At 36.2% G+C, this 22,374-nt stretch overlaps 1 protein-coding gene across 2 annotated transcripts in view; it reads right to left on the bottom strand.

Moving 5' to 3' along the window:
* The window catches only part of ANO3 (anoctamin 3), a 396,077-nt gene that overhangs the window by 85,664 nt on the left and 288,039 nt on the right, over window positions 1-22,374 (bottom strand). For both annotated transcript variants that reach the window (XM_045808600.2, XM_087855357.1), the window contains 5 exons: window positions 19,317-19,448; window positions 16,799-16,905; window positions 14,355-14,410; window positions 10,814-10,935; window positions 6,640-6,774 (listed from right to left, as the gene is read on the bottom strand). In XM_045808600.2, coding sequence (XP_045664556.1) covers window positions 6,640-6,774; window positions 10,814-10,935; window positions 14,355-14,410; window positions 16,799-16,905; window positions 19,317-19,448 — 552 coding nt within the window. The remainder of the gene's footprint in view (window positions 1-6,639; window positions 6,775-10,813; window positions 10,936-14,354; window positions 14,411-16,798; window positions 16,906-19,316; window positions 19,449-22,374) is intronic.

The following is a 22,374-nucleotide window of genomic DNA, read 5'->3' as shown; positions in this document are numbered from 1 at the left end:
AAAACAAAAAAATAAAAGGAACTTTCCTATGAAACTAGTTTATTAATGGTGACGATAGTATTACGGGTCTAATAAATACTATAATTCTTCTATTCTCACATGCATCATCTTGCTGATAATCAGGATGTTTATATGAAGTAGAAGGAAAGCAAGTAAAACATTCATATTAAAAGACCAAAAGAAAAAGAAGATTATACCTCTTCTTAGTAATACCACTAATTTGTAGGAACAAGAATTAACACAGCCCTTGAAGGAAATTTTGATTAAAATTTCATAATTCACTGTGTTTCAAGAATGACACAACGTGTCCTGCATTGAAATCTCATACTAAAAGTATTAGAGTCAGTTTATACCACATCATTTTTCCCACCTCCCACATGGTCAAAAAAAAGCACAAATCTATCCAAGCACCATGTCTAGAATCCCAAGCCATCAGACTGAGTCCTCTTTTTAATTTCAGAATTATTAAACTCATTTTCTGTAAGTTGTTCAAACTGCAACTTGATATGTAACATCAAAAATAAACAACTTTTGACAACATATTTTTTAGCCTAAAATAAGGAAGTGAATACTATCACAAATTTCTTTGACGTTAGTTAACCACTAGAGGGAGGGAGAGTGTCCAGAACGAGTGTTTCTTCATTCCGTCCTCACAGCCTGATAATAGAAACCGCCACTTGAATTGTGGCTTTCTTTCATTTTATGTCTCTTGTTATATATACACATCAAGGGCTGATTCCAAGAAAATAATAATTACCACCAACATAAGATAATGAGAGAAGGGAGCGATTTGTCCTTTTGGGGGTGGATGTCAGGACCTGCTCCCAGGTCTTGATGCTTCCTATGATCCTGTTAACATGACAAAGACAGAAGAAGATGCTTGGTGGTGTCTATTTTGAGGAAATGTGAAAACGTGCAAGTAGGCTTAAGGGAAGTAAGAAAGCATGAATAAAACATGATTTTAGAATCAGATACAATCATCGGGAAAAGTAAATCAAATCACAAGATACTACTCTACATCTGTTAGGACCGCTATTATCAAACAAAACAAAACAAAACAAACATAACACGTGTTGGCAACGATGTGGAGATTTGGGGACGGGGGACGTTTGCACACTGTCGGTGGGACTATAAAATGGTGCAGCCACTACGGAAAACAATATGGAGGTTCCCTCATAAAATTAAAAATAGAACTACCATATGATCCAGCAACCCCACTTCTGGGTATATATCTAAAAGAACTGAAACTAGGACCTAGAGAAGATATCTGCACTCCCATGTTCACTGCAGTATTATAGCCAAGATATGAAAATAACTCTGGTGTCCATCGAAAAATTAATGAATAAAGAAAACATCATACAAACACACAATAGAATATTATTCAGCCTTAAAAAAGAAGGAAAACTTAATATATGCAACAACATGAATAAACCTGGAGGACACTGTGCTATGTGAAATAAGCCAGGCACGGGACAAATGATGCATGATTTCACATATATTAAGTATTTAAAACAGTCAAACTCATAGAAACAGAACAGAATCATGGTTGCCAGAGGGTAGGAAAGGGGGAAATCAGGAGTTGTTGTTTAACAGGTATAAGTTCCAGTTATAAAGATGAATAAACCTAGAGATCTGTTGTGTGACAATGTGCCTAGAGTTAACAGTACTGTAGTGTGCACTTAAAAATTTATGAAGAGGGTAAACCTAATGTCAAGTGTTCTTTCCACAATTTAAAAAAATCCAATAAAGGTTTAAAGCTTAGCTGACCACTTACTATATATATTCCCCTGACCAAGTCACTTACCTCTCTGAGTATCAATTTCTTCATCTCTAGGTAGAATTAATATCTATCTGGGATATTACATAAGGGATATTGATAATGTGCCTGGAACATCATAGGCACTAAATAGACTTCATTACTGAGGATGTTGTCAGGAGAGGTTTGAGAGGTCCTTTATGACTCAACAGCTTTTGAAAAGGATCACTTAAATTTCTCAGTGAGTTCTAATGGCAAAGAGGAAAGAATGGACCAGAAAGTTGGGGCTCCTGCTCCTTGCCCTGGATCTGGAAAACCATTTTATCTGTCTGCTTGTTTGTTTTCATATTCCTATGATATGTACTCTGCCAGGCAAACATCTGACCACATTTGGTCAGGTAAGACCAAATAACACCTGTAAATATAGATATGTACATATACATATAGTAATAATCTACAACTTGATTGCTACATAATTTTTACAATTAAATACAGGGCAATTAAGAAATATAACCTTAGTTTACATGAACATAGTTGATAGAAACATAACAAACACAACCTAATCTTCAGCTTTTTAATATACCGTTACCTGGTAATAAAAAAGGAACTTAATAAAATAATACTAAAATAAAGCAACACTATTTTAAATAAAAGTCCTGTGTCCTCCCCTGACCTGCCATCATAACTCCTACACTTAACCATGACTTAACTATGTCTGACACCTTGAACAGAAAATTTCAGTCCCATGAAATTTTGAAAGTCAAGATATTCAGTGATGCTTATCTTGGTTTAGAATAGAAAGTCTGACAAGATGTTAATTATAGGGTGACAGAGTAGCAGTAATATAATACCATAAAGCACTGAAGAAAAGAGTTTGCTAATGCCTTTTAAAACACTCCTTGTACTAAAGGTACTTATATGCAAAGAGCCTAATTTACTTTGTTGGTAAATAAATCAAAAGGAATGACAAATCTAGTCCTTTCATTGCCTTTTGTTCATTTTTAGCTTTGTAGGGGTAGAGGAGGGAGTCTACACCACATAGTAAAACTTTGTGACTATGTTCTCCATAGAACCAACCTGAACAGTAGCTACCCATCTAAGAATTATTTTATGTCTCTATCAATTCATTTAAAAACAGTGTTTTTCCCAGATTTCTTCCCATTCCATTTTCCCTCCCTTCCCCCATGGAAGAAATCAGAGAGGGAGACAAACCATGAGAGACTCTTAACTATGGGAAAGAAACTGAGGATTACTGGAAGGGATGTGTGGGGGAATGGGGTAATTGGGTGATGGGCATTAAGTAGGGTACGTGATGTGATGAGTACCGTGATACGTGACTGATGAATTACTGAACTTTACATCTGAAACTGCTGTACTATATGTTGGCTAATTGAATTTAAATTAAAAATAAATAAATAAAAATGTTTTTAAAAAGTGGTTTTCTAAAACCTTGAAGACTCTACCAAAAACACTGTTAGAACTAATAAATGAATTCAATAAAGTTTCAGAAAACAAAATCAATATGCAAATATCAGTTGCATTTCTATACACTAACAACAAACTATCCAAAAGAGAAAAAGAAAACAGTTTCATTTACAACTGCACCAAATAATAAAATAATTATGGTTAAATTCAACTGAGGAGGTAGAAGATCTATACATTGAAAACCAAGACATCGATGAAAGAAATTGAAAAAGACACAAATAAATGGGACAATATTTTGTGCTCATGGATTGGAAGAATTAATACTGTTGAAATGTCTATACTACCAAAAGACATCTACAGATTCAATGCAATCTCTATCAAAATTTCAATGGTAGTTTCACAGAAATAGAAAAAGCAATCCTAATATTTGTGTGGAACACAACAAACCCTAAATAGCTAAAGCAATCTTGAGAAAGAAGAACAAAATGGGAGGCATGACACCTCCTGGTTTAAAATAATATTATAAAGCAATAGTAATCAAAACAGTATGGTATTGGCATAAAGTCAAGCAGAGAAAGACAATTATCATATGGTTTCACTCATTTATGGAACATAAGAGGTAGGAAGATTGGTAGGAGAAGAAAGGGAAGAAAGGGGGGGCGGTAAACAGAAGGGGGAATGAACCATGAGAGACTATGGACTCTGGGAAACAAACTGAGGGCTTCAGAGGGGAGAGGGGTGGGGGAATGGGATAGGCTGGTGATGGGTATTAAGGAGGGCACGTATTGCATGGTGCACTGGGTGTTGTACACAAGTAATGAATCATGGAACTTTACATCAAAAACTAGGGATGTACTGTATGGTGACTAACATAATATAATAAAAATATTATTAAAAAATAAATAAAAGATGATATTTCCCTAAAAAAAAAAAAATAGACCCGTAGATCAATGGAACAGAATACAGAACCCGGAAACAAACCCATGTACGTGTGGTCAATTTTTGACAATTTTATACCGTGGAAGAAGGACAGTCTCTTCAATAAATGGTATTGGAAAATTGGATATCCACATGCAAAAGAACTAAACTAAACCCCTATCTTATACCATGTGTAAAAATTAACTCATAATATATTAAAGACTTAAATTTAAGACCTGAAACCATAAAACTCCCAGAAGAAAACACAGGGGGTACATTCTTTGAAATTGGCCTTCCCAAGGATTTTTAGTATTTGACACCAAAAGCAAAGGCAACCAAAGCAAAAATAAATAAGTGGGATGGACTGCATTGACTAAAAAGCTCTGCATAGCAAAGAAAATGACCAACAAAACAAAAAGACAACCTACAGAATGGGAGAAAATATTTACAAAACATATATCTGATAAGGAGTTAATATCCAAAATATATAAAGAACTCATATAATTTAATAGCAGAAAAACAAGCAATCTGATTTCAAAAATGGGCAGGGAAACTGAATAGACATTTTTTTAAAGAAGATTTTCAGGTCAACAGGTACATGAAAGAGAGGTCAACATCATTAATCATCAGGATAATGCAAATCAAAGCCGCAGTGAGATATCACCTCACACCTGTTAGGATGACTATAATCAAAGCACTGCTGATGGGAATGTAAATTGGTGCAGCCACTATGGAAAACAATATGGAGGTTCCTTAAAATATTAAAGATAGAACTACCATATGATCCTGCAATCCCACGTCTAAGTGTATATCCAAAGGAAATGAAAACAGGATCTTGAAGAGGTATCTGCACTCCTATGTTCATTGTAGCATTACCTACAATAGCCAAGATGTGTAAACACCTTAAGTGCCCACTGAAGGATGAATGGATAAAGAAGATGTGGCATGTGTATGTATATATATAACGGAATATTCAGCCACGAGAAAGAAGGAAATTCTGCCATTTGTGACAACATGGATGGACCTTGAGGGTATTATATTGAGATAAGCCAAAGAAAAAATACTCTATGGTATCACTTTAAAGTGAATCTTTAAAAAAGCCAAATTCATAGAAACAGAGAATTAAAAAGTAGTATAAGAAGTGTTTTTCTTTTCAAGAAACTATAACTTCAAATCACAACCTGTTTTCTTAGCCTCAGAGGTTACTGATTTAACAGAATACGAGAAATGCCCAAATAGGGACGGATATTTCCACTGGACACAAGTTTGTTCAGGAAGATGCCTTCTAGAGTGGTAGTGAGCTTGCAAAACACTGAAATAAACCTATGACTAGATGAAATGTGTTTGAACAGTAGGTGTTACTTTGTTTTCAAACTACTTATCATTTGGTATTCATGGAGAGCAAGGCAAGGGCACACGAAGATACCAAATCAAGGAAGCTGGTTATGGCACTGGATTTAACTCTAGGACAATGGAAGTCTTTTGTTTTTTTAGGCAAATTGTTATCCGTACACATATGTATATAATATATACATGTACATATATTTAGAGAAAATTCAAGAAAATGAATTTTTATGATCCCATTAACTGTCATGATTACTACCTAGTAGAAGGTCATGGTTAAAGGATGGACTAAAGGAGAACAAAGTGCTGAGCTTTAAAGGAGGGGAGAAGTGCTTTTCATATTTTGAATTATATCATACAAGCCTGAACTTAATGATATCCTTGTATATATATTAAATAGAACATTTATTATGAGGATTCTTTAATGCATGGGTGAGTCTTATCTCTGCTGAATAATAATGTATTGTCCCTCCACCCAAATCTTGAATCATTTCAACTTTAACAGTAGAATCACCATTCTGATAAATGCTTGATTTTTGTCAAACGTTATTTCACTACTGTCTTGATATCTTAAGTTGATACTAAAAAAATTACAAATATTTGTTTTTATAGAGAATAAGGAGAAAATAGAAAGTGATTTTACGCTCTCAGGAGAGAAGATCACTCAAAGCAGGATTTATGTGCTACAAATATTTTGTTCAGACATCTCTAACCACTTAAGGTTCCCTCATCTGCAAAAAGGAATACTCATCTCCAAGGTGGTAGTGAAGTTGCTATCAAATGGAAAAAAAAAAAAAAGAACATTATTAGGAAGCTCGTCGTATATTATAAGTGTTTAAAGAATTGTAGCTATTTTGATTATTTGAACTACTGTAGTGAGAGGGCATTCTAGACTACCAAATACTATGGAAATGTAAGTTATATAAAACTACCATTGCATTGTTGAATTACTCAGTGGGATATACTGGAAAGAGAAATTTTGCATACAGAGAAACAGTCTTAGAACTTATCCAAGAGAATTTGCATATAAAAATATGGAAATGGCCTTTTAAAAATAGTGCTTTTCTTTTCCCCTCAAAAATCCCAGCAAATAAATTGTAGAACCATGAGTTGTTTTTCATAGTCAGCATTATCATAAAGCTTTTGCCAATCAGAATAAAGGCCAACACATTTTAATAAGTCTGTTAATAGCTCACCTTACTTGACTTCCATTCATTGTAAATATTCCATAGAAAAACACACACAAGCCAACAAGTGCTGCAGGGATCAGCATTCCAGTATACCATCCCAGCCAAGCAAAGTAGAGCCCGATCTTCTCACCAAAGTACAGCCTGCACAAAAAAGCAAACCCTTAGCTTTCAACATAAGCAACACTGCAAATGGTGATGTCACACCTAGTCAGAATTTCAGAGGGACATACCAGCTCAGTTCCTCGTCAGGTCCATCTGTGGTATCTTATCATTCCCACTTGTTAATGAATCCAATGATGGGGGATGCTGCTTATCTTTAAACACTGCCATTACAGGGGCAATTTTATACAATGTGTTCTTTCTGTGTCAAGCTTCTTAACAAGGTTCATAAAACTTTTTATAAGCCAATTATTGCCTTTCTCCATCCTCCTAGCAAAATCTCTTTTTGTTTTCCTCACACAGAGCTGTGCTAAACCATACTGCTTTCATGTAAATTAGAAAAGAGTCTTCCCTGTAGGTAGATGTTGAGAGTGGATTTGATTTCAGTCACCATCTGCACCCTTGGCCAGCCTCCCTTATGCTAGACATAATCATGTCACACCTTCCTCAGCAAAGTTAACTCTGTGGTTCCTGGAGCATGTGAATCTTTCCATGGTCAATGCTGTTCCCTTACTTTGAAATATTACATTTCATCCTCTTCCCTTGTCTGGCTTGTATGCATCTTTCACTTTATATCACTTCTTACAGGAAGCCTTTCCTGACTTCCACTGCAACCTCCAGATCTTGCTCCCATACTGCCTCACCCACATTTCAGTGTCCTAAACTTACAATATTAGATGACAATTAACCTGTCACTCTTCCATTCCTCTCCCTCCCCATGAGACTTCAAGTGCTTGACAGTGGACCTGTGTTGTCTTCACTAGCACCCACCAAAGGGAGTATTGAGTGAAGGAAGCTAAGGAAATGAACGTATTTTATTCCCCTTCAGGTGATGAACATAGTTTATATGGAAATAGCAGACGAATAAGACAGTTCTAATGACTATCCAATTGCTCTTTCTTTACCAAGTCTACTGACAATATCAACTGCCACACAGTTTATAAAGCTGTGGTAAGAAATAATTTCTTGAATTCTGTTTGGTCTCCATCTTCTAAATATGGTTACTTAACACAGTTTTGTCCTGGGGATAGTTTTAAAAATTGGCATTTTGCAGTTCATTTAGGAACATTGCCCTGGGCAGTGATTCTTGCTGGGAAGAAAATTCTCTTGGCATTTTTTCCTTGACAAGACAATTCTCTTGGTACTTTTTCTCTTTCTGAAAATCATTCTTTTTCTAAGTCACTCTCTGTATTGTGCCAATTAAACTTTTGCATATTCTACCAGGTAGAGTTACGGAGTCGTCCTCCATTTATCTAAGTTTCTGGTTTTCTCAATGATTTCTCCTAGGAGACATAGACCCATAGACCATTCACTTCTCATACAATGATAATGTTCTAGTTGAGACAAAAGCTTATCATATTAACAGGTATTGCAATAAAGCCATTTGTTCCTTTAAACAAGTGTTCCTCTGTGAAGTAGAGTAGGGTTTTCGCATATATTACTAACATAATGGAATGTATTCATAATAATGACTACAGAGGACTGCACGGACAACCCCCTTAAACAGGCAACGTTATGCTGAGATTTTAAATTACATACTCTTGAAGGTTAAGAGGAACAACAATATTATTTGACAGTAGTTTAATCACCTAAGTTATAGGAGATTTTAGATCTGATTCAGGAAAGGAAGAAGCTGGTTCCAGGCCAAGAAAGCTGATGAAAACCCCCTTGACCTAGAGCACTGGTATTTATAACATTCTAGGATCTCTAGAGGAATCTCAAAAACCCTGCTGAGGCAGAGAGGAATTGCTAGGTTTCTGTTGCTGTCACTCTTCACTATACTTCACCCATAGCCATTCTGTTTTTATCTGTTTTGTATTTTGGTAACAAGCAGGTTCCTAGAGAGCAGGAACACGCCGAAGTGTCATCTCTCCTCTTTTATGGCCTTCGTCTTGGGTAGGCCCTTCATCTCCTCTCTCTTCTTAGCCACTTGAACACAAAATATATGATTTTCATAAGCAAAGTTTCCCTTCTATGTCAATAGCCAAATAATTGGTAATAGTAGCCAAATAACCCTAGTTATTGAAAATAAAGGTTGTTCACTTAAATTACCTGAAGCCACAATAGCAATGCATCCAATAGACAAGAGAATTATTGACACTGAAATGCTTGCTTGAAAACACCAACTTCAGTTTAGTTCCTAATAATAAACATGGTTCTGTGAGCTCGCACATTTCACTGTGTTCACATATCACTAAAATAACAATTCTTTCCTCTCTGTCTCTAAATAAAAAAAAAAAATATTAATGGGGTGCCTGGGTGGCTCAGTCAGTTAAATGTCCAACTCTTGAGTTCAGCTCAGGTTATGACCTCAGGGTCATGAGATCGAGCTCCACTTCGGGCTCCGTGCTGAGCATGGAGCCTGCCTCAGATTCTCTCTCTCCCTCTTCCTCTGCCTCTCCCCACTGCTCACTCTCTCCATCTCTCTTAAAAAAAAAAAAAAACCAAAAAACAAAAAAAAAACCAACCAAAACAAAAATAATAATTTTTTCACCTGCATAAATAAGAATCTGATAATTTGTTGTGAGTGACAGAATTAGAATCAAAGCATCTTGATTTTGGATATGCCCAAGTACTTAAAGTCTGAAATAAAAATGGTCTGGTGCTGGATATTATAATTTGTACACCCAGATCATGTTCTATCCTTTTCCTTTCTGCTAGAAGCCCCAGGAGGCTCACCTGCATTGGCTATAGCACTTATGCTCCTTTCTTCTTCTGGATTCCTGAAGGACTCTTTGCCTAACTGAAGGTACCAGCAGGAGATCACAGAGTGGGATCAAAGAGATATTGATGTATTGATTATCCTGACTTTCTCCTTCTTGGAGCATGATCTGCCTGTAGCTGCTTTCTTTCTAAGAGTGTAGCTTCTGTTAGGCATCCCCCACCTCTGTTTTTGCCAGGTTTGACCAACTGTTCTCTCCCCTTATTCCTCTTGGCCAAGGTTTGATGAGAGCATCCAGCTTTCGCTAGTTCCTGGAAGCTTCATCATCATCATCCGTTTGCTCCCTTGATACTATTTACACTTCTGTATATATTTTTTTATTAGATTTTCTTCAGATACCCCTTCTGTTCTATCAGTTCTATTAGTTTCCTGCTGGGACAACGTTGACAGTTAAGAGTTATTCTTGATATTTACATTTCATAAACAGTTCGAAATATCAGCATAAATAAACTTATGAATGCTCTTTTTTTCATTCATTCTAAGAATATTTATAATTAGCTAGAAACTTGATTAAGTCCTTTTTAATACGTATTTTCTGATATTTTTAAAAGAACAAATTATCCTTCATCAAAATTAAATAAATCATGAATATAACAGTATCTGGAGACTAAACGAAATTGAGAGCAGTTACTCACTAGAAATATGCTTCCTGGAATAGAATACTCACTAAATTCTTGGTTGAAATACAAATATATGTATAGATGCTATGTTGGTCATTTTCCTCTTTGCTCTCAGATCCGTTTTCTGCCTTTCCCTATTTTGGTTTGTTTCACAGGGAAGTAGATTACACAGGTTCCATTGTAAATTGCTCCTGGTTAAGTTGGGTCAGGAGGTGCTGGAAGACTCAAAGGTGGAAGGAGGGGGTAAAGCCAAGATCTTTCCTCTATTGGTCATCCTCAGGGAGAAGTGGTCATGCCTTCTCCAATACTCTTTCACTTCTCTGTGGACAGTCTTAGTCATGGATGGTATAGCTCCTGCCCAATGGTCCAGGTAGGGGGCTCTGAAATATACTTCATCCTATTTTCCTTCCAACCTCATAGATGTTAGTAATCTTCTGCTGTTGTTAATCTCTGGTTGCCTCACTATTCCTGTCTGATTTCTCAGCTTTCCTGTTCCCCGTATAACCAAATACCTAAATTAAGTTTTTTTTTATTGAAAAGACCTACAGTGGCTTCTTTTCCCCTAACTGTATCCTGAGTAATACAGATGATTTGGTGGGTGAATGAAGTAATTCCAAATCTAGAAAAATGACAAGAGAACAGCATAATATATCTTTCATTACTGATCCGCCCACATTACCTGATTAAATCCAGGGGCTGATGCTTATACCACATTCCCCAGCGTGCCCAGCGCTCATATAATAGATGTCTATTATTCTGAGGTCCATGCGTTTTGATGGGTTGGCTACTCTTGTAGGCTCCCTGAAACACATAAGATAAATTCCCTTAGTAAATGTGAACGAAATAGGAATTGCTTTTACTACTTTTTCCTTACAGAACAATTTAATAGCTTCTTGAAAGCTGCAGAAATTGAAAACTTAAGCCCGTCACTGGAATGATGCAGTAAATGCCTTTATATTTCTCTCCTACATTGAAAATACCCTGATAATTCCTTAAAAGTCCTTTCTTAAAGTCCTTTTTTAAACCAGTGAGATCCCTTTCACTTAAAGTAAACTAGAATTTAGTGTTTATTGTTTGTAACCTAAGGTCTTTTAATATAAAACACTATACTTTCACCATCACTGAGAGAAAGAGTTGTAATCTTTACTTCAGAAATTAAGAATATTATTCTACTTTAAAGAAGTTACTCAGTCCCAGAAAATATTTATTTTATTTATAGAAGCTAAAGAAGAAAGTAAAACGTTCAATCAAAAAGTGTAAGAGGTCCTAGTCAAGTTTTTAAATTCTAGAATCCTTACACCTTATTTTAGATAATATATTCCAAAAATGGAAAGATTTTCAAATTCGTTATATCTCCCCTCAAAAATTGTCATATAGGTTGCAATTTTAGACACATAGACTATATACGTCTGATAGAGGAACTGCTTTGCTTTTAAAATCAAAAAGGAGGGCAACAGATATGGTAACTATTTTCTAAACCAAAACTTAGGACAGAATTTGATGAACTCCTCTCATTCCAATTTGTGATTCTACTTTTACAAACAGCTCAATGAAAATTTAAAACAAGTGGCATTTATGCCTTAGTTTCTTCATGTAGATGATGAAAGTAAGAATCAATATTAATGATTTCCACCATAAAGGGGTTTTGTGAGGGCCCATTTGCACTATAAAGTGCTGGGTACATATAAAGTACAAAATCAGTGTTAGTTAATTTAGGGTGTTTGATATATTGTGGCCATTGAAAAGTGGAAAACTATCATCTGAGTGATCCCAGACAACCAGGGGTGTCTGAAGCAAGAGGACACTTTGAAGCACAGTCCACTAGGCTGAAAGGAGACACATATGTGGGTTTCACTCTCTCTGGCTTTCTAATGAAATGGGTAAATTAATTAGGTAAAGTTGGAAGTACAGTTAAAGTGCTGATGGGGTTCAGGGCAGGCTGCCCCAGAATGTGCTACTTTGGCATGTAGATTATTTCTAAGTCGAAAACAATTAAGGACCAATAGGCTCAAGAAGAGTTTTTAACCTACCCCCTTACCTGTTCAAAATAATTTAGATAGGAAGCCTATGAGAGGAAGGGGAGCTATTACCAAGGATAACTTTTTTACAAAAGAAGTACTTATCTGCACGGTAAGTAGCAAGCATTGGTTCACCCAACATATGCCCTTCCATCGTCCTGTGGATTATCTCCCTCCCAGACCCCTGCCTTCTTCTTTTTAGCTCAGGACAGCATATAAACCTCAATTCCCAACTGCTGGAGAGCCTCTCATGTCTTTGTGGGGATCTGTACATGTGTAATTAAATTTGCTTTTCTCCTATTAACCTGCTTTATGTCAACTTATTAGGTCAGCCAAAGTACCCTGAAGGGAAGAAGAGAAAAGTTTTCCTCTCCTACAGTGCAGTTCAAGTTTTCTTCCTTAAGAGAGCCCAAGGCGTTTAAAGCCTAAAGATTAGAAGCTAAGGAGATGAAAGTGAGGATCCAGATTTCAAGCATGGTTACATCCACTTGGGAAAGCTTTGTTTGCTTGTGCAATTGGACTGATCTGTTAGGGTAGACTGCCCTGAGATTGGGTAAGTAAGGGAAGGTGAACCAAAATCTCAGCTTTCTTTCAGTCATTAATGATAATTTTTCTAGAATACTTGACTTTTCTTCCCACACTCCGTGGGCAGACATAGGCACTTCCTGGGTCTTGGGGGCTAAGCTTAGAATCCCTAGTATATCATTGTTCTAATTCTACTCAAGAACTCAACCATACTGTTCTGGGTTGACAGTGACCCTGTGTCACTGCAGTGATGACCCCTGCTTGCCCACATGTTTCCATCCCTATTCAGAGGACCATGTGCACTCAGTGACCACCCCTTCCCATCCTCATGATCAGTCCCTACTCCAACCAACAGAGAAGAATAAACAGGACTATTATTTATAACCTATTCCAAATAGGTTCCAAATTTCACACAAGAAAGTGTCAAATGAGCACAGACTAGTTATGCAGAAGAAATTACTTACACAAAGAACAAACCAAAATTTCCTTTGCCATAGAAGCTCTTCCAGGGCCTTAGGTTTGCTACTCTGAACACGTTACCACTTACCGACTATGGTAAATCTGACACGGTGTTAATTTCTCTGAGCCTTGTTTCTGCATCTCTATACTGAGAAAATAATAATATCTACCCCTCCAGGGTTATTGTCAGATTAATGGGAAAATACATGCACAGGGCCTGTTGCATGAAAAAAACCTAACATACTGCCCGTTATTATTATTCCCATTCCTACTGTAAGTAAGATATTCATACCACAATGAATAGATGCGTTGGGGTCTGGCTTCCTGGGCTCAGACCTGTGCCTTTGGTATTTAACTTCTCTGTGCCTCCATGATCTAGCTATAAAATGGAGCTATTATTATTCTCTATCTTAAGGGGTTGTTCTAAGGATTAAATGAGATAATCCATATAAAACACTTAGCTCCGTACCAAATAGGAAGTGCTCAATGAATTTTATCCTTTATGAGTTTTACTAGACTGTGAATTCCTCAGATATAGGGGTTACATCCTGTGAGTTCTCAGCTTTTATACATAGAATTGATGGGTTCTGAGACTGCATACCTCAAACCTCTAAAGACCCCAATCTCATTTTAAAATGCAAAATTGCCTTAAAAAGAATACAGTGTGTGTGTGTGTGTGTGTGTGTGTGTGTGTGTGTGTGTGTGTTGGGAGAAGATGTTCAAAACTGACTCAAATGTCATTCATGACTCACAGGCAGAACTCAGCACAGCTTGGAGCAGGTGTTTCTAAATTAAAATTGGTAGACAGGTAATAACCTGGCAGAGAATCAAGTAAATAATGGGGTGTAGGTTTTAGGTTTGGGTTTGTCTGAGATTTTCAGGTATCCCAAAGTAGTAGGCACAGAACCTGCCCTGTTTGGGAGTGGTGTGGATCCCAAGTTGGGAAGCACGGAACTCTGTGTTGGAGCAGAGGGTGTTGGTCAGAGTGGTTGAACCATGTCCCTGAGTTCCCTCTGGCGCTGGGACTCCTGATAAGGGAAAAATTGCACAAAGGTTCTGGAGCACTGGGGCCAGTGTGCAGTCAGAGATCATAATGGGCGCTGAGAAAGGCCCAGGGCCACTCATTGATTGAATCCTCCTAAGAGAGGTGGCCAGACTTAAAAAAAAAAAAAGGGTCACCAATGAGCATGAGAAACTTTTTTTTAAAATGGAAATTACCTCGTGTGGGGGGAAAGCTGCTATATATGAGCCATTGTTTATAAGTTTACAGATACCTGGAAAGAGAAAAAAAAGAACAGTTCTTGAGTCAGTCAAATGAAGACTTCCCTCTGTAGCAACATATATAAATTTAGGAGAACAAATTAATTTAAAAACTTAAAGTAACCCAAATGACACCCATAGCCACATCACCTCTGAAGGCAGGGGACTGTGCAAGAGACTAATTCTAAAAGGTCTATTTGTATCCTTACAACATGAATCAATGGAGATTTGTAAGGTGCCAATACATGGCTCTTTGCCATATCATGAAATATGAGGCATTTTAATACCCATTTATTTGGGATCATAGGAACCTGGAGCAAATACTTTTTTCTGCCTCAAAACAACAACATTTGGTCAAGAAAGCAGAGGAATTCTCCACCCACAAAAATGTCTCAAAGGATATTGGTTTTGAGAAGTCTTTAATTAATACTGAGCCAAGGAGACATAAATAACAATATGTGACACTTCTCAAAATATCCTCCAGCTCAGCCAGAGTGTAGTGAAATGGACATTCTCATCTTGTCCTGTAAGATTAGATATTGGGAAACTTTTGGAGAATAATTTTTGTTGCAGTATTATTTATATCAGTAAAGAATAAGAAATCATTGTATAGCCAAAATTGAGGAATCATGTACTGTATGATGACTAACATAACATAATAAAAAATTTAAAGAAATTGAGGAATCATTTAATTATTATGGTGCAATCAATGATGCTAGGACTTGGTAAATAATTGCAATTTGATGAATGCCTATAATAGCATTTTGTACAGTTATTTACAATGTTTACGGACATACCAAAGGGCTTGAGAAAATACTCATAAATACTTTTTAAAAAGGACAAAATCGTAAACACTGCATGATTCTAATAATGATGTGTATATATATCATATTCACTATTATTATTAGATATGCTAATCATCATTATTAGAATCATGCAGGTTTACTATATATACATTTTTTATATGTATACTATATATACATTCAGTATTAATTTGTGAGAGTGACAACTGAGTTTGGGGATTTTTAAATTTTATTTTTATACCCTTTGTGTTTACTGTATGTTCTACAAAGCGCATGACAGCTTTACAATCATTTGAAATGTCCTATTATTATTTCTAAAGACTCTGTAAGCACAAAACACTATCACGTAGACACATTTTTATTTTATATTCTGGATTTCTCCATTTTTATTTCTTATTTAGAAAACTAAGTGTCAAAATTTTTTGTAAGGATTTAGTGTCCAAATTAACTATTTTGACTATTCAGTAATAAATGAATTATTAATCAGAAGAGAACCAAAGTCTGAACTTTCCTCTTTAAAAAATGGCTGACTTGAAACAGAGTTCATTTTACTTCTGTGGCACTGTATTTAAATACAATTCAGTAGAAACTGGTGCAAGTTTTTTTTTTTTTTTATGGTTATCAACTTTTTATTTGTAAGGATTTTAGGACATAACTAACATTTGATCTCTTCACTGTCTTGTATTTCTCACCCTAATAATTAAAAGACCAGTTCATTTGTTACCTGTTTTCTGCTCTGGGCTATGTAAACTTTGCAATTTTATTTAATTTTTTTAGGTGAAATTTTCTCAACTTTCTTTTGCAATATACAATCCATTCAAACAACACAGAAATCTAGAAAGTTAAAATTAGCTGTTATTTCACCTTCTGGAGGTAATTTCTAGAAAGTTTCGTATATCTTCTAGATTTTTTTCTTTTTACAAATGTGCGTTTAGGAAATAGAATTACATTAGACATAGTTTTTTATCTGCTCTTTTTTTTTCACTTGATTATGCCTTGTGGATACCTTTCAAAGTCAATAAATGGAGAACTAATCACTAATTTTCAATTTCCACAAGTAAGGGGTCTGCATCATATACTTTTTTTGTGATATATAGCATATAACAGATGTTCAATAAATTTGATTTACGAGTGAATAAATAACACATAATTTTAAAGGGATGCCATTTACGGAGAAGCAGCCTAACTTATGGTTCGCTCCTAGTGATGGATGGTTAAGAGTATTTCCAATTTTATTCTATTCTAATCTTTGTTTATAAACAAAGCCACTGTGAACAAACTTCTACATACACTGTTATTCAAAAGTAGGATTATTTCTTTGAGATACATTCCAAGAAATAAAATTTCTATTCCAAAATGTTCTCATTTTGATACATATGGCTAAATGTCCTTAAAAAAGTTTTTGTTGTTGCTGTTGTTTTATTTAGTTTTGTTTTACTGGAAAGCTGAAAAATAGAATGTTTAGAATTTGTGTTCAATGCGTTATATCCTCATATTTAGTGCATGAAGGCAAAGCTTCAGGTGTGAAAATAAGTATTCCTGGATATGATCAGTAACAGCAAATTCTACCTTCTCTATATTTTTAATTAGTGTTCTTACCCACTTTTGATATTCCATTTTCATATTTCGTGTGCTGTAGCATGTGATAGACTATCCTGCTTCGAGTAGCATTGCTGAAGAATGTGTCCTTATTGTTTATTATGAAGCTGTCAAGATAAGAGGATTTGTCTTAATATTCAAAGCAGAGCACAGAGTCCAGCAACAGTTACAAGTTTCTAGGTAGTCATCTACCTGTTTTCTCCATTAACACTAATGCATGAGAAGTATAGTAAGTCAAAAGACAAACCGTCCTCTTAAAAAAAAAATCAATTGGTAGAGACAAAATACATTTATAAATAATACAGGCATTATCAAATATTCATTTAAAAATCTTTCAGTTTATAGGGAAGCCTAGATGTCCTATTTCTTGTTTAGCATGAAACAGGGACAGCAGCATTAAATTGTCTGTTGCCTCCCGTAAGTGTTGTACCACCTTTAGCAATATAGTTCCAAACAGAACACATTAAAAATTGATGTCATGTCCTCATACCACACCTTGCAAGCTAACTTGTCTTGTTTTCAGAACCTCAGTAATAAGCAACAATAAGGGGAAGTTCTCCCTTCCCCTTCATGCCCTGTACTGTCCCCATGTAGTAGGAGTTGCAAAGAGAAACCGTAATGAGAGCCAATAAGTAAAGAGCAAAAAGGTGGTCTTGACAGGAAAGGGAGGGTCTATTTCAGCGTTTATTTTGTAATATGCTGGGAGCCTCAAAATAACGGGAGCCTCCTGGACCTTACTCAACTTCTGACAGTTCCTGTTTCCAGTTGCTTTATCTCTGTGAGTAATAATCTGCCTTTTTTTCCCCCAGGCACTTAGTACTGAAATATTAGGTCCTCTATGATTCTTGTTTTCTTTTTACCATCCATATTCAAAGAGTTGTCAAACTGAACTGCCTCTCTCTGGCTTTGACTTACCCTATTGTTCTGGGTCTCATTGCCTAGATTATGAAAAGAATATCCTCTTAACTAGCTGTCCAATTTCCCGCCTGACTTTTCAAGCACAGCTCTGATTCTTAGAGCACTCCCACTATTAATGTGTCAGCATTACGCACATAATTAAATTTCTTATTTTCCTCTCAGGCTCTCTAGTTTTGCATTTCAGCCTCTCCTTCAGTCTGATTTCCTATAGTTGTGGCTTTTTGTATCTGATATTCAAATTGTACAATTTATCATACCTTGAAATCTCATGTTTCTTTTCCTTGGGATTTGCTCTGTCTCTAATATCTTCCCCCCCACCTCTCTCCACTTCCCTCCAATTTTTACCTGCTGAAGAGGACTATTTCCTTCAAAGAGGCTGCCTAGATCCTTACCTCTGGTTGTAGCTTCTTTCTGTCTTGTAAAAATGTGCATTTTATTTGTGTCAACCTAACAGGTTGATTCTACTCTGCTTTGTTTCATGGTTATCTGTATACCTGTCCATTTTAGTAGCCTTCAGCATTCCGATATTGTGCTTTTTATTTTTGTACTTGGATGCACCAAGTTAACACAGATACTCTGTGTCCTGTTAATTCTAAGGATGTGAAGCAATGTCCACACAATTCTTTCACCAACAGCTTGATGCAGAATTCCCTGAACAAATATTTCTTTAGAAGATTAAGTGCCTTTTTTTCATGGAGTTACATCATGGAGGGAGGAGGCAGATGGTACATAAATAAACAAATAAATTGTAGTTGCTGTCTTCACAGTATTCCCATTGTAGTGGGGCAGACAAAAATGTAAACTAGTAACTAAATAAAATGGGGGAAACATAAAGATAGAGAAATGCACAGTGTGGGATGTGGGACATTGAGAGGCAGGATGAAACAGATTTCCGTACCACCAAACATGTTACAGGGGCAATAATCAATGGGAAACTCTCTCCTCCCAAATATTTGATTTAATTCATTAGTTTCACCCTGCCTTTCAACATCTGTAAAGACAGGGACTGTGTCATTATCCTCAATCTGTATTATGTAGAAACTCAATAAAGACTAGTCGAATGAATAAAAGAATAGAGACAGATATGTTAGTATGTAGACGGATAGATGGTTATGCAACAAATTCCTAAAAAATGTCTCATTTACCCTAGTTGAATACAATTAGACTAAAGTGTATTAAACTAATAAATACATATTAATTAAATGTAATTACATATAATCATTTATTAATTGGAACAATCCATTATTCAATCATGTTATTTAATAGCAACTCTGTTAGTATTATCATTATTGTTACTTTAACTGGGTAACTTACCACCATTGTAATTATTTTGAAAGAATTGGGACCTGGACTATCAGCCCATGACTTTACAATTAATTATTCACTTCTTGAATGTCTCTAAATCAGCTGATAAGGAATTAATAATGCTCACTGAGTACTGTTCATAAATTCAGTACAAAAAACATTTTAATGAAGTGATACATTCTCTGACTTATTTGGCAAAAAATGGAACTGCTCCAAGGTATTTTTATTCTATCAATAACTCCTAGATAATGAAAGGTACCAAGTCAGGTGGTAGGAAAAAGAAACATGAACTTACTGGTGAATCCGTGCACGGCTGAAGGGGCCAGTGTAGCAGTCTGACTCTTGCAGGTTTGGGAAAGCTGACTTGTCAAGAACCATTGGGTTTTGGGACATCCATTTTTTTATTCTCCGAAAATAATTTTGTACACTGCAACAAAGTCACATGAACTAGATTAGGTTGCATTCCAGAGCCATGTCTACCTTCTATACCGTTCTGAAAAAAAGAGTTCCAGAATGACATACACACACCCACACTCACACCCACACGCAAGCAGTTCTGTTCCCACACAAGAGAAATAAATTCCCAAACAAACCAAATCTTGCAGTTGTTTAAACTCTTTCCGTGCAACTAGGTTGTCCTTATGAGAAAAATCTGGTGGAAAATGTTAAGGAATCATCATACATAAAGATGGTGGTGGAAAGAACCATTAAAGGGAGCATGACACGCTTATCGAAGTTGTGAGTGCACAGATGTATGTAAGTATACCCATATATGTAGCGATAGATATTCTGATTCTCTGAAAACTCTACAGCCATGTGGCTCTACCAATGGAGACTAAAAGGAAATAAATGTCTACAACACACTTATTCAACAACACTTATTCAACTGCGAGCCCCAGCTGTTGGAAACAGCAAGGGTTTGGGCGTCAAGCAAAACCGAGTTCAAAGGCAGCGTGGCACCACAGTGGCTGCGTGAACTGACAAATGTTATTTAAACGTCTTGCCTCCGTTTCCTCACTCATAAAAAAAAAAAATTGACTTTGCTGGCGATTTGTAAGTTGGTGTCTTATTTTATGTTTTTGAAGATTTACTTATTTATTTTTAAAAGAGGGGAGGGGCGGAAGGAAAGGAAGGAAAGAATCCCAAGCAGGTTCCACTCTGGGCTCTAATCAGCTCCTATGCGCTGTCCATGCTGCTATCCACTGGCTGCACTTTGAGTACTGGGATTAGTACAGACACCAGATATATGATTAAGATCCTGTTTCAGGAAATCTCACATCAGGATACTTTGGTCTCAGCTTTAGATTACAGTCACAACCCATTTCTTACCCTATCTATACTGACAGGAACCATATTTACCTTACAAGGAAAAACAAGCAAAAGAAAGAGACTGAGTCCAGAGATTGATTCTGAAAACCTAATTCTGAGTGACTGCAATAATAATTGTGTTTACTTCTAAAAAACTGCAATATTTACACACTATTTATGAGGTTCTATCTTTGTCAATTTTTGGCCCCTTCCACAATAGTAAGAATCAAAGTAGCAGAATAGGATAATTCTTAGACAAGCACAATGTATCTTAATATCTGTTTGGCCAGCACAGCTTAAACTTTAAAAAATTTAGGATAGCAATGTGGGGTAGCTAATAGTGTATCTTAGGAATTATTCCACTCAAGTTTATTTTGGTAAAATTACTATGCATAATTTGAAATAACAATCAATTCCTGATGTAAAGTTTAGCATATAGAGAGTCTGGACCTTTCCTTTACCACGTAGGTTATCATACAGATCCCAAGTCACTTTTGGTTTTGGAAGGACCAAAGCATTTCTTTCTAGCCTATAATAATAAATGGGAGATATCTGAGGTGTTCATTTTGCTTCTTCTCATGATAACAAAAGCCTCTGAAATCACAGAGTAGCTCCTTATTCAGCAACTCGTGCATAGATATTTATACATCACTGAGTGAATTATACAGCAATTACTCTAGCTTTTTAAACTTGGCACAGGGAGGAACACACTGGGGTAGGAGGTGGAGGAGGAGTCTTTCAGGATTGAATTTGCCAGCTATTGAAATTGAGGCAAGCATTTTCAATCTTTGAGCTTTAGGTTCTTATCTCTAGAGAGAGGAAGTAATTCTATCTGTCCTACCTAGTTACTAGGTGCCAGAAGGATCAAACGAAAGGATACATTCTGACCGCGCTTAAGAAATGCTGATGAATTACAGTTCTTCAGGGCCTATCTCTGACAACACACAAACATACAAGAAGCGGAGGTGAATTTTAAAAACATTAATGAAATAAAAGGGCCTTCAGACCATCACTCATTTTTTATAGAAATAAACAGTATTATAATGTGGACTTTTCATATACACTTTCTATGAAGAAGTAAATGATTCTAATAGTGAAAGGTGGTCAGGCCTGGATTTGAATCACGGGATGCAACGTTCTAGATTATTACTCAATTTCCTTGATTCTTATCCAATTTTCTCATCTCTTAAAGGAAGGGATATTTTGAGGATTAAATAAGTAATGGCTGAATCCACAGTGCTAAGCACCCAGCAAGCACTCAATTATGTTTGCAATAATAATAAGGAAAGAGAGTATTACTACTCTGTCTACTACTACCAATCTCACCAACATGTCACCGAACATGATCTAATGCAGTACCTACACTCTACCAAATCTTGGTCAACTTGACCATCTTGCAGATTCAAGATTTCACGGCATATTATGAAAATGACTTCTAATGGAGCTTTAAGTTCCTTGGCCAAAATCAATGGAAAGCCGAGAATTCTATGGAAATTGAAAAGAAATCTGGATAAATGGGCCCAAAGAACTTGGTCAGAGCACCAGCTCTACCCAACCAGCTGTGAAATCTGGGGGAGGAGGCATGGAGTTAGTAGAGAGTGGTGATAATGGTCATTTATTCTCCCAGATCTGCAAAACTAGTTACTCTTTGTTCTGCTTCCCTGAAGGGTCATTTTGAAGATGTTTTGATAACTGAATGTGAAAGTGCTTTGTAAACAAATGATAAGATAGCAGCAATAATACAACTACAGCCATTTCCTATCAACCTGCCAGGAGAAATGGTGATCTTCAAAAGCTGGATAATTGCGTGTACATTATTCATCACCTCACGTGTACTGGTTAAGATACCCAAGCACAAAACATCTTTCCCACTTCAAGAAAGGAAAATCACAAGTGAAATCTAAGTGCACATAATTGATTTTCATTTCTCTCTGGCCAATTGTCTACAAATTAGGTTTTTAAAATTTTATAACAATGATGGTCACCACACACACACACACACACACACACACACACACGGGAGGCGGGACACTTAAAGTTTTTCT

The sequence above is a fragment of the Ursus americanus genome, chromosome 24 (genome assembly GCF_024610735.1).
Source record: "Ursus americanus isolate L20-20 chromosome 24, mUrsAme1.1.p, whole genome shotgun sequence".
Taxonomy (NCBI): domain Eukaryota; kingdom Metazoa; phylum Chordata; class Mammalia; order Carnivora; family Ursidae; genus Ursus; species Ursus americanus.
The sequence above is the reverse complement of the archived record's forward strand: the minus strand, read 5'-3'. Positions and strand labels throughout refer to the sequence as shown.